The sequence below is a fragment of the Azolla caroliniana genome, unplaced genomic scaffold, assembly GCF_043228905.1.
Source record: "Azolla caroliniana isolate FFs.n. ecotype wild unplaced genomic scaffold, voAzoCaro1.0.p SCAF_8, whole genome shotgun sequence".
Taxonomy (NCBI): Eukaryota; Viridiplantae; Streptophyta; class Polypodiopsida; order Salviniales; family Salviniaceae; genus Azolla; species Azolla caroliniana.
This window is the reverse complement of record NW_028230443.1, coordinates 21739063-21751225: the sequence shown is the minus strand read 5'-3', so window position 1 is coordinate 21751225 and position 12163 is coordinate 21739063. Positions and strand designations below refer to the sequence as shown.

The 12163-nt window shown below is 38.2% G+C and overlaps 2 protein-coding genes across 2 annotated transcripts; one reads left to right on the top strand and one right to left on the bottom strand.

Annotated features, from left to right (window-relative positions):
- Positions 1-122: 122 nt before the first annotated feature.
- LOC147861343 (O-fucosyltransferase 36-like) lies at positions 123-4011 on the bottom strand. Its single transcript, XM_087323503.1, has 4 exons — positions 3474-4011; positions 2226-2965; positions 843-1104; positions 123-443 (listed from the first exon to the last, which is right to left on the bottom strand). The coding sequence occupies exons 1-4, from the start codon at positions 3858-3860 to the stop codon at positions 267-269; spliced, it is 1566 nt and encodes a 521-aa protein (XP_087179629.1). The 5' UTR covers positions 3861-4011; the 3' UTR covers positions 123-266.
- Positions 4012-7847: 3836 nt separating this feature from the next.
- Positions 7848-10769, top strand: LOC147861342 (pentatricopeptide repeat-containing protein At5g27110-like). The gene has a single exon (XM_087323374.1). It carries the CDS (start codon positions 7848-7850, stop codon positions 10767-10769), a length of 2922 nt encoding a protein of 973 aa, XP_087179500.1.
- The last annotated feature ends 1394 nt before the right edge of the window (positions 10770-12163 follow it).

Genomic DNA, 12163 nt, shown 5'->3' with positions numbered 1-12163 from the left:
ACTAAGAATTAAAGACCATTTCAAATTTGATTCATGCTTGGAGAAAGACCCTCAAACTATGCAGTACAATTTTTTGAATCCTCGTTGTAGATATGTATATTTTACTGTCCAGGAAATGTGTAGGACTGGCAACTGACCTTAACTAGTTTAATTTTTGTAAAATACAACATGAAAACTGTGACAACTGATGTTCAGAGGCAAGTTTATGTACAAGAAAACCCACATGTTAATTATCATATATTTGTGTAACAAAATAATAACAGAGATCAATCAGAACTCGCTATAAAATCTGGTTCCTCACCCTCACATAAATATTGATCACATGTGCTAGAAGTGCTCCATTCATTTCGCATCCGCATAATATCTACTGAGAAGGTAGAGCCTGGTGTACCCACAAAAGAGCTTGACATGGCACAAATAGTCTTGTCTAGCATAGAAATTACCTGCACAATAAAGCATGTGTAAGTTTCTGCATGTAAACAAGGTCTTGTCTAGCATAGAAATGACCTACACAATAAAGCATGTAAGTTTCTGCATGGAAAATAAATTATTTTCTCCAGCATAGAAATTACCAACAAAATAAACCATGCACAAATTTCTACATAGAAAACATCATCAAGGAATTCAACTATATACTGAAACTTTCCTCTACCAACATGAAAGAAAGATATTAATATCTCTACAAGGCCCAAACAAATTGGCCAATGAGACCCAGAAAATATTACAATCATGTCACATGATATTTCATCCATATAGCAAGTAAAGCTCAATCGGAGAAAGATTTAAGCATGAAAACTACATAAAGATCTGAGAACCAAAATCAAGGAAGAAAAGGGATATACCTCTTTATCATTTAGCAAGCCATGCCTTTGCAGTGGTGAGTCCCACTTTTCTCCCTTATCATGGTCAGGCCTTTGGACGAGTGAGATCTTCATGCCACTCTGGTATAGCAAGCTTTGCAAGAGGCGAGTTTCGCTTTCTTGAGCATCAGTCGAGAGGTAGATGACTCGTGCCGACGTCGAGCTGACTGTCCTCAGGATGCATTGTGCTGCTTGAGGAATCGGGTAGAAAAAGCATTTGTAGCCTTTTTTGCTGTTCTCGTTACTGGTCCAGCAATGACAACCACAGTCTCTCTCTCTCTCTCTCTCTCTCTCTCTCTCTCTCTCTCTCTCTCTCTCTCTCTCTCTCTCTCATCACAATCATATTCCCCATCGAACTGGGGAACCGCACATTAATACATGTTAGAGTCCATCCTGTTGTCTGCCGTCAGATCATTGCTTCCATGCAAGTTTGGTCACACTCAATATGATGTGAGATGGGGCATTGGAACACACGTTATGAGAGTAGTCGACTATGCACACATTGCCTTAAACAAGGTCGGGACTTTCCGTATCACTCATTGATACAATGCTCTGCCTTTGACCACATATGACTGCTTTCCAGACATCTTCGACCAAACCCAATCCTAGCACGTATTTCTCGAACAATCACAATGCGCACTCTCTATTGCAACATTCATTAGTAAAGTTAACATCGAGAGTCATTACTTACTTTCACATGTATTATGTGAAAATGTTAAAATTTTGATCTCATAGTTCATATTTGAACTCCAAAGACAATAATAAAATCTACCTATCTTCCGGTTTTTACTTTTGAAGTAAATATGCATATTACTATAAAAGACATACAAAAACAAAAAATATGAACTGAAGCCAACTTCACAACCCTATGCAGATCAAGTCAATACTAAAAACAATTTCATGCAAACTGTAGTCGCCAGTCATTGTGGAGTACACGCAAGTTTTACATCATTTCCTCCAAACTGTGGCCGCCAGACATCAGGGAGTACACATAAGCCTTACACATGGTCTATGTCAATATCCCAATGCATTCGCAGTTGTAATAAGAAACACCTAGCATCAAATGACATTTTTCATGTTGACTTGTGAGCTCTTTGAAGGAAACCTGAATTAGTCTTGTACACTGCTTTAGTAAAAACTTGGTTAAAGATGATGAAGATAAATGCAGCAATTACGATGCAAACAATTTCAAATTAGCCACCCAAAGAAATCCAAGGGCTTTGAATATATCAACTTTAGAAAACTTCCCAACTAAATAGAAAGAAAACACAAACAGAAAATCTAGAGGAATCAAGCTCGTTACGTGTATACTACACATCTCTACTCAGTAACAACCAAAATATCGGAAGGATAGTCAATGCTTACCAGAAAGATAGAAACCCATAACGTCTGAAATGAAGAGCTACAAAATTTTTCCCAAGGTATGTTTGAATGAACCTCTCAGCAGTAGCAACAATGTAGTTATGAGGTTGCAAAAGGCTTTTGCACGTATGTGAAAGGGGACCTCCAGCTTGGCCAACCCACTCAGCTTCAACATCGGCATAGAATACATCTCCGATACCAATCACATCATCATCACAACTAAATTTACTGACTATTTCTGATGCATGAGGATGAGATGGAAACTTAGGATCCTTTGGCCAAACATCTTCTTTCTTGTCCCAAGTTACTCCAATCTTCTTTAACTTCTCTTCATGGTCAGCATCCAAATAGCATCCATGCATATAACACAAAAATTTGTTCACATGTAGGTTGTTATGGTGGGAGTGTAGATATTCATCAAACTGAATCACTTGTTTCCCACCGAGACAATTCTGCATATGAGATATGTTGAGCACTCTATCATAATTGTAGTCAAATTCAGGGCTAGGAAGGATCAAAGCTCTACCGAGAAGGGCAGCAATGAACATATGTTTTTCGATGCATATAAGATGGTTTGAGAATTGACCTGATGTGCATATGGCAAAGAGAAATTTGTCATGTTTTGGGATCCATGTGAGCCCTTCTTTAACTTTATATTTGATGCTATCCACAGTCTGGCAAGTAGAGAGACCTTCACCATAAGATCCAATGGTTCCATTCGTCTGATATGGTGACAATAAGACCTGCCATTTGAAGCTCGGTTTCCTTAGTTTCTAATGATTAGCATAGGTTAGTGTTTTCTGATTTCCCTCCCAAATAAATCTGGACATTCTACAGCCAATTCTCTGAGTTTCTCTGTAGCTGTAAGACAAAAAAATCCTGATATACCCATGGTTTTCTTTAATTCCCCAAGTTTCCCTGAGATTTTCATTCGATCAAGAAACCTAACCTAAGAAGGAAAACGTTGAAATGAACTGCAGCCTGTTTCTACTATTTACGGTTTCTCTCAGTTTTCATTTGTTTATCAAACTATTTCCAAACCTAAATAAAGAAAAGGAAGAAAAGCATTCACAAATTCCAGCTCCCATCTTCAAAATCTATTTTAAATCTTCTTTTCTGATATTTACAGTGAATTGTTTTTAACCTAATCATGAAGAAAAACATCAGAAATCCCAAATTTCTAAAATGGAAATGTCGCATTCCTGGATCAAGCCAGAAAGTTAATGAGATACGAAAAAACAGAGTTCTTACCTCTTGGATTTCTCTGTTAAGTCTGATTTGAGAATTTATCTGAGATTTAAGAAATGCTTGTCCATGGCCAGTGCCACTACTATTGCTAGCAAGACTATCAGAGATATGAAGAAGCTCTCGAGCTTGTTGATCGAGGAGAGCGAGCGATCTCTGTTCTGCAATCAAAACTTCGTTAAGTTTCGATTTCACTGTTAGTTCTGAATAAGAAGATTGCGATGATGAGAAAGAGGGCCAAGATGGAGAGAAAAAAGCAATGTAGAGGACGAAAGAGCCGGCGAGCATTGCTGGGAAGAAGAGGATGTGGCGTTTCTCCATGAGAGAAAAGTTGCAGGGAAAGAATGGTGGGATCTTGGGCTTATTGATGGGAGGATGGGCCTCCACCTCCATCTAGGGTTTCTTGGATCCCGCAGCAGTTAGGGTTCTTGGATTCTGCAGTTGTTTGGATGTCTCGGATCCTGAAGAAAATAGATTTCTCTAGGGTTGTACATGAATTAGGGTTTCCTCAGAAATGTAGGCTTTCATTATCAGAATTTTTCAGAAATGAGAGGTTCCAGACGAAATTCTTCCAGAGTTCTCGAGAAATAATAATAAGAATAGTATGAGTTTTTCAGAAATCAGGGTTTCCTGACCTAAATCAGAATGGCTCGAAACTTAGGGTTTTCTTCAAATTGAAGCTGTGTATGCATCAGAAACTAGGGTTTCTCCAAGCAGGATTGAGTAGAAGGAATGAGTGGGAGCTTGGGGTTGCTACTCAGAGGAAGGGATAGAGCTTCCCCATAAACTAAATTAGGGTTTGGGTTACTGCAGAGATTAGGGTTTGGGAAAGGACATTAGAGATTTGGTGCAGGAATTAGGTTAGAAGGGAGCTATCCCATGGGCCATATCCATGTGGAGGTAAAAATGAAAAATACTCACTTTACAAAACTAAACCCTAAATTCAATTCATTTACATAAATAGCCCACTCTGATGCAGGCTTCCCAAAATAGAAAACTAAACCCTAAATTCCAATTATTTACATATATAACCCCATGAATCTTATCACATTCTCAGGAGTATGTTATGTTTGAAAGTGGTTGGATTGGATGAGGTTTCCCAACATGCATTATTTCGTGTCAACTCGTTCGTAGTAAACATTTCATGTGTATGTGTATGTGTATGTGTATGTGTACGTGTACGTGTACGTGTATGCGTATGCGTATGCGTATCAATATCAATATCAATATCAATATCAGTATATCAATATTGAATGTGAAAGCCTTATTGCACCTTCGAGGGCTGAAGACGCCCATATCTGGAGTTGTTCTTTAGCCTAGAATCTGATGAAGCTGACATGTGGCTCCATTTAGCGAACATGAGCTCCATGTGTATCAGTATCAGTATCAATATATCAATATTGAGGGCGAAAGCCTTATTGCACCTTCGAAGGCTAAAGACGCCCATATCTGGAATTGTTCTTTAGCCTAGAATCAGATGAAGCAGACATGTGGCTCCATTTAGCGAACATGAGCTCATTTCGGAGCTTGGGAGCTAATAATGAGTGAATTGGCATCAGCCCTAATTACATAGTCTTATACCATTGGCTCATAGGTGTCAAGTGTAAAACACTAGACTCCGAGTGTGATGATCACTCGATAATGATGATGAGAGCCAAGGATCCTCCTATTCATAAGTTTGATTGACCTCCTTCCAATCAATATTGTGTTCACGAGCAAAAAGTCATTATGACCTATATTAGATTGTTAGTGTTGATCCAAACATCAAGGGATATAACATCATTGTTATTAGACAAGGAAAGAGACAATAAGTGGTCGAGATTCAATGCCTGAAAATAAGACCAAATCTATGAAGGGTGCACACCATTGGATCCCGCCAATAGTAGCCCTACATGTACTTACCTTTAACAACTTCACGAGGGGAGAAACAAGTGTTTGTGTTACATAATGTATTGGATAACGAGGTCTTGATATGTCGCATGAGAATTGAGAAGATCCTAGGAGTTATGGGGTAGCAAACAATAAATTAATATAACTCATAACTCCTTGTTAGTTAAAGTTTGATATAAGATCATAACTTATTGTGTTAAAGTTTATCAATATGACAATAATAAAACAATGTTCTCTCTGTCTCTGTCTTTGTCTCTGTCTCTCTCCCCTAGCACTACTCCTACTTTTATGTTTGCCTTCGTCAAAGTCGGTATGTATTTCAAATGTTAGTGTTTTCTACATGTGAAAAAGCATGCATTTATAATAGTTTAATATCAATGTAAAAAACGTTAGAGAGGATATGCCAGATCCTCGTCAATATGCATGGTTGGTCGAAAACAACTTCTCATCTAGAAACTATTGAATAATATGGTTTGTATGATATTTTAGTCTAAAATCACCCAATGATTGCTTTCAGCCTCATAACAAGGTTCACACTTGATGTTATGTCCCAAGAATTCAAATGGATGTTCGCTCCATTGATGCCATCGTTTGTGTGTAGATTGAGATCCTAGAGCATTCTAAGTTCCTTACTCCACAATTTGTGATGACATCTCGAAAGATTGTCATTTTCGTTGGTCATTTTATCCATGTGAACTATTATAGGTTTGGAATATTGCAAATACAATCCCGCATATATGAGTTTTAATCACTCTTAGACAAAAGCATGTTGTCAATCTCCGAGAAAATAAATGTGTACATGTAAATGCTCATATAGCTAGATGTATAACACATTGGTCTCAATAGGCATATATTGCCACATTAGTGTAAGAGGTTTCCCCTTGATCATTCTTTTAAGGGAAAAGTACTAGGATACCCCTAGAAGTTCGTCTATTTACTAGAATGCCCCTGGAAGTTCCAAATTTACCAAACTACTCCTATGTCCAAAAAATTACACTTTATAAAGTAATTATACACTCAAATCTACAAGCCCTATTTACCCAAGATGGAAGAAATGGACATGAACTAGCCCTATTTACCAAAGATTTGAGTGTATAATTACTTTATAAAGTCTAATTTTTTGGACATATGGGTAGTTTTGGTAAATTTGGAACTTCCAGGGGTATCTTGGTACTTTTCCCTTCTTTGAATTGCAACTACAAAAATTTCTTGGGTTTGATATAATGGAGGGAGTATGGCTGATGAATCGTAGTGTGAAAGTTGTTGCAATCTCATATTTGTGATAGTATTGATAAACTATGGCAATATTGATCTACTAGCCTACTGTAAATGGAGAAATATTACCAATACCTCACCTTTGCTTGAAATATACCCAAGATATTGCCGTTTTTTTGTGTTTGTAATTTGTAAATGAGATACTTCTAGCTTGTGTAAAATAAATCTTGTTTTCTCTTTGTATTTACTACACATGAAGTTGAACCATTCTTGTTTTCTCTTTGCAATGACCTCTTTCTCGGTTAGATTCGTTTTTTTGGAAACACCTTAGGATATTTTGCTCTATATACCACTCATAATTGACGACATATATCTCCTTTCGCCAGCAAGTAAAACACTTATTTCTTGAGAAGTATCTCAATGGAGACGAATTTGAGAAGGTACATAAAGTTTGAATTGGAAGTTGATTCTAACTTGCATGATCAACTCTTCTAAGGAGTGCCATAGGGCATTTCTAATTTGAGTTTCAAAAAAATGTTTGCATTCTTCTCCTTATGAAGCTTGGTCTCTTGGTGAGCCTAAATTTAGTGTTGCTTCCAAAATGATCAAAATTAGGCTTATAATGTTCAAAAAAATATTTAAGAAAATTATCGAGTGTCAATTCTAAATTGTCAAACCATTAAAACTGTTGTTTGAATTGCGATTTCAAACCGTTTTAATTGAAAACCGTTAAAGGTTCGAACCGAACCGAACCATTTACAAAAATTTGAACCAACAGAACGGAACCGTTTAAACTGTTAAGCCGTGGTTTCACGGTTTGGTTTGGTTCAAACCGTTGCCATCCCACTAGTAACCTACTACCTACCACAACATGTTTTAAGCAATTATCAACATGGCAATTTGTCCCTTACAATCACCTCTAAGTTTTGGAAAATTGTAACTAAAAATTGAAGCCTGAGATTGTGTGATGTTTTAGAATGGAAAGCTTCAATCAAATGGGGAGATATTTGTTCATATAATTTGGTGTTAATTGATAGCATAGACTACATCCCAAGCCATGGAAACTTGAGAACCCTTCATAGATTTGGTTACATGTGAAAATCTCAATGTTTTCCCAGGGAGTCTCTGTCTCTGTCTCTGTCTCCCTGTAAAATTATTGCTGATTTTCTACTATCTTTGGATGGTTAGGTCAAAATCCTCATTGGGTTCTTGAAGATCTTAAAACAACAGAACAAGAAGCAACCATTATCCATTTGCTATCAAAGAAAAGCAAATATGAATGAAGAAACAGAGCATTTCACTATTGTGGCCTCACTCAAGGCTTGTGGGAAGGAAAAGAGCATCCACAAAGGCTATACGTTGCATGCTGATCTTCTCAAAAGAGGGTTATTTGACAGGAGTCATTATCTAGCAAGCGCCCTAATAAGCATGTACTCCAAATGTGGCCTTCTTGTTGAAGCTCACGAAATTCTGAAAGAGCTTTTATTTGCAAACATAGTCTCTTGGAATGCACTTATTTCTGGATACGCCCAAATGGGTCCATGTGAACAAGCCCTAATGTGTCTCGAAAGAATGCATTCTGAGTCTATTTCGCCGAATTTGGTAACATTCACTTGCATTTTGAAAGCTTGTGCTACCATAGGAGACATAAAGAAAGGAAAGCTCATCCATGGGCATATTGTTGATCAGAATAGAAGAGAAGACTTGTCGGATACAGATATTGTATTGGGCATTGCTTTGGTTGATATGTATGTGAAATGTGGTTCTCTTTTGGATGCCCAACGAGCTCACGATGAGCTGTGTGCCCGAAACTTCTCTTCGTGGTCCTTATTGATCTCAGGGTATGTCCAAGATAGACAAGGTCATCAAGCCCTAAAATGGTATGAACAAATGCAACATGAGGGCATCTATGCCGAATCAGGTTCTTTTTTTGTTTGCGTCTTGAAGGCTTGTGGAACCATTGGAGATATTGATAAGGGAAAACGAATCCATGTTGAGATTGTGAGTAGAAAAGGTTTGTTAGAGAAGGATATTGTCCTGTGCAATGCTTTGGTGGATATGTACATCAAATGTGGAGTTACTGCAAAAGCAAGAGAAATTCTCGACGAAATCCCAATACGAAATGTTGTCTCATGGAATGCACTTATTGGAGGTTATACACAGCAAAGACAAGTCCAGGAAGCATTGGATTGTTACAAACGTATGCGAATTGAAGGAATCTTGTCAGATATAGTCACCATGATCGGCATATTAAAGGCTTGTGGTAGGTTAGGAGCTATCGGAAAGGGAAAACGAATACATCAAGAAATCATAAGTAGGGGCTTGCTAGAGAAAGACATCGTGCTTGGCAATGCTTTGGTAGATATGTATGCCAAATGTGGTGTGCTTACAAAAGCACAGGAAGTGGTAGACACACTTCCTTTCCGAGACATATTTTCATGGAATACTTTAATTTACGGTTATTGCAACCATGGGCAGGGTCATGAAGCATTGATAAGTTTCAATCGGTTACAAAGTGAAGGACTACATCCAGATGAGGTGTCGTTCACTTGTATCTTGAAGGCATGTGGCATAGTAGGAGCAATCAACAAGGGAAAATGTATTCATGATGAGATCGTGAGTAAGGGACTTCTAAAGAAGAATGATATAATTGGCACTGCATTGATAGATATGTATGTAAAATGTGGCGATTTGGTCACAGCTGCACAAGTGCTAGAAGACCTTCCTGTTCGAAATGTGGTTGGTTGGTCTTCTCTTATATCAGGATACGTTGACCAAGCGGAAGATCAACATGCACTAAATTGTTTTGAATCAATGCAAAGTGAGGGCATTTCTCCAGATGTAGTGGCTTTTACTTGCATTCTAAAGGCTTGTGGCAATATTGGAGCTATTGACAAAGGCAAACAAATCCACAAGGAGATTGCAAGCAAGGGTTGGCTTAGTAAGGATAGTGTCATTGGTAATGCTTTAGTGAACATGTATGTCAAATGTGATGAACTCAGAAAAGCACACGAAGTGCTTGAAGAGATTATGGCTCGAGATCATGTCTCGTGGAATACACTAATCAATGGATTCATTCAACATGGGCAAGATCACAAAGCAATGAATTGTTTTGAGCAAATGCAAAATGAGGGTCTATCACCAAATGTGGTCACTTTCATTTGCATCTTGCAGGCATGTGGCAACTTAGGAGCAATAGATAAGGGCAAATCCATTCATTCCGAGATTGTAAATAGAGACTGGTTGGATAAATATATTGTGCTTGGAAATGCTTTATTGGATATGTATGCCAAATGTGGCATGCTTATGAAAGCACAAGAAGTTTTTGAAGATCTTCGTGGAAGAAATATAGCTTCTTGGAATGCAATTATTACCGCATTTGCTCAAGAGCCTGAGCAAGGTCGCAAAGCAGTAAATTATTTTGAACGATTGCAAAGCCAATTAGGTCTATGTCCAGATTCCGTGACATTTATTTGCACCTTGAGGGCATGTGGAAACATAGGAGCTATAGACAAGGGCATAGAAATCCACGATGAAATTATCAGTAAAGGCTTGCTAGAGAAAGATAATGTGCTTGGCAATGCTTTGGTGGATATGTATGCCAAATGTGGTATGCTTGCAAAAGCAATAGAAGTGATGGAAAAGCTTCCAGTTCGAGACAGAGTTGGTTGGAATGCCCTGATTGGTGGCTATGCCCAGCAAGGCCAAGGTCGTGAAGCTTTGAAGTGTTTTGAAAAGATGCAAAGAGATAGGGTGTGTCCGGATGAGATCACACTCCTCTCTCTTCTAAGTGCATGCAGTCACTCGGGGCTTTTGGATGATGCTCAAGTTATCTACGCAAATATGACCCAAAAACATAACCTTATTCGGAACATGGAGCACCACACTTGCATGGTGGTGGCACTTGGATATGCTGGCGATTTTGATAAGGCAATGTTGGTTATTCAATCAATGTCATCTTACGATTACCTTCTAATTTGGCTTGCATTATTAGGTGCTTGTGAGAAATGGGGCAATGTAGAGCTTGGCAAATTAGCCTTTGATCAAACCATTCAACTAGATCATAATTGTGCTCCAGCATATGCACTCATGGCTAGTACTTTTGCATCTGCAAATATGCAGCATGATGCACAAAGGGTTGAGGTCATGAGGCTGAAATATGCTGCTGGAAAAAGAAAGAGGAGGAAAACAAGTTAATGAAATATAAAAGTATACAAGATGCTTAATAGAGGAGGAAACAATCTAATGGGCAAATGGATACAATATGCTTTTCCTTGAAGATGCCAATGTGCATTGTGTGTCATAGTCTATAAGAGGCATTCAACAAGTGATGCAGAGGAGGGAAACTACTGAAGACGTGGGGGACTATTGAGAAAGATTTGACTGATCGCTTTTGGAGATTGCCAAACAAGATGGACATCAAAACCTTCATCAGCAAACTTACAAAAATCTCACTACTGTGGTTGGGTTTATATATTTATATAAACGAGATGGCACTCGTGCATAGACCATGGCTTTCATTCATGACTGTGATTTTGCCATGCTCAAGATTGCCACAGTTTTGGCCCCAGTGAAAGTGTTGTATAGACGCCACATGAATCAGCATTGTGAACATTTTAGCAATGATGAGAGTCCAACCACTAATCAGGTTCCAATCATCTTCCAAAATTTGAGGCTCCACCAACCCGAAGTATAATGATTTGGTTTGGACCCTAGTAAGCAAAACACTATATACTCTATTCTTGGGTTCAATCATGTCATTTTCACTTTTTGTGTCTCGACGTATGTAGAGAGATAGGGATGGAGGTGTCACCACCACAGCCTTTTGGAGCTCTGTAGAACAGGTCTCGTACATGTCGTGGAGTATACAAGGTATGAGACATATAATCAGAAGCTCTTTTTTGCATCATGTATATATATGTAATCTGTGTTTACTCTGGGCATTGTGTGTTTGCATGAATGCTTGTATGTGAATGTATATATATGTATGCATGTATGAGTATGTGTGCTTACGCTTATGTATGCATTCATACATACCCATGCACATGATTACCTAGGTAGTGTGTGTGTTCATGTGAATGTACACATGCAGGTATGTACATATTCCTAGGTATCTATCCATGCAGTGTGCATATTCATGTGTATGACAATGTGTGTTGCATGGATGAATGTACAGTGGCTATGTAGAAAGCCTAATTGATTCCCATGATGAATTTAAGAGTGTTTTAAGATAGTCCAGATTAGCGAGCAATTGCAGCTACCCCAAAGCAGAATGTAATGCGATGGATACTGGATGTATCAGAATTGTCCCATGGGTTAAGATAAACTTGCTTAAGATGTTAATATAACTTTCTTTTTTTCTTCCGTGTTTATCTTTTTAGTTCCCTTTCCAGATGTCATCTCCTTGTCCAAAGTTTGATGCAAACTTACGAAGGATGGATTCTGATGGATTGCCCACATACTAACAATGATGGATTCTGTGCACACCAACATTTCCCACCAATAGCTTTTTTTGGTGCCCTTGGTCCTATTAAAAAATGGGTTCTGAAGATTATTTTTCTGATGTTATTGGAGATATGCATTTCCATGGT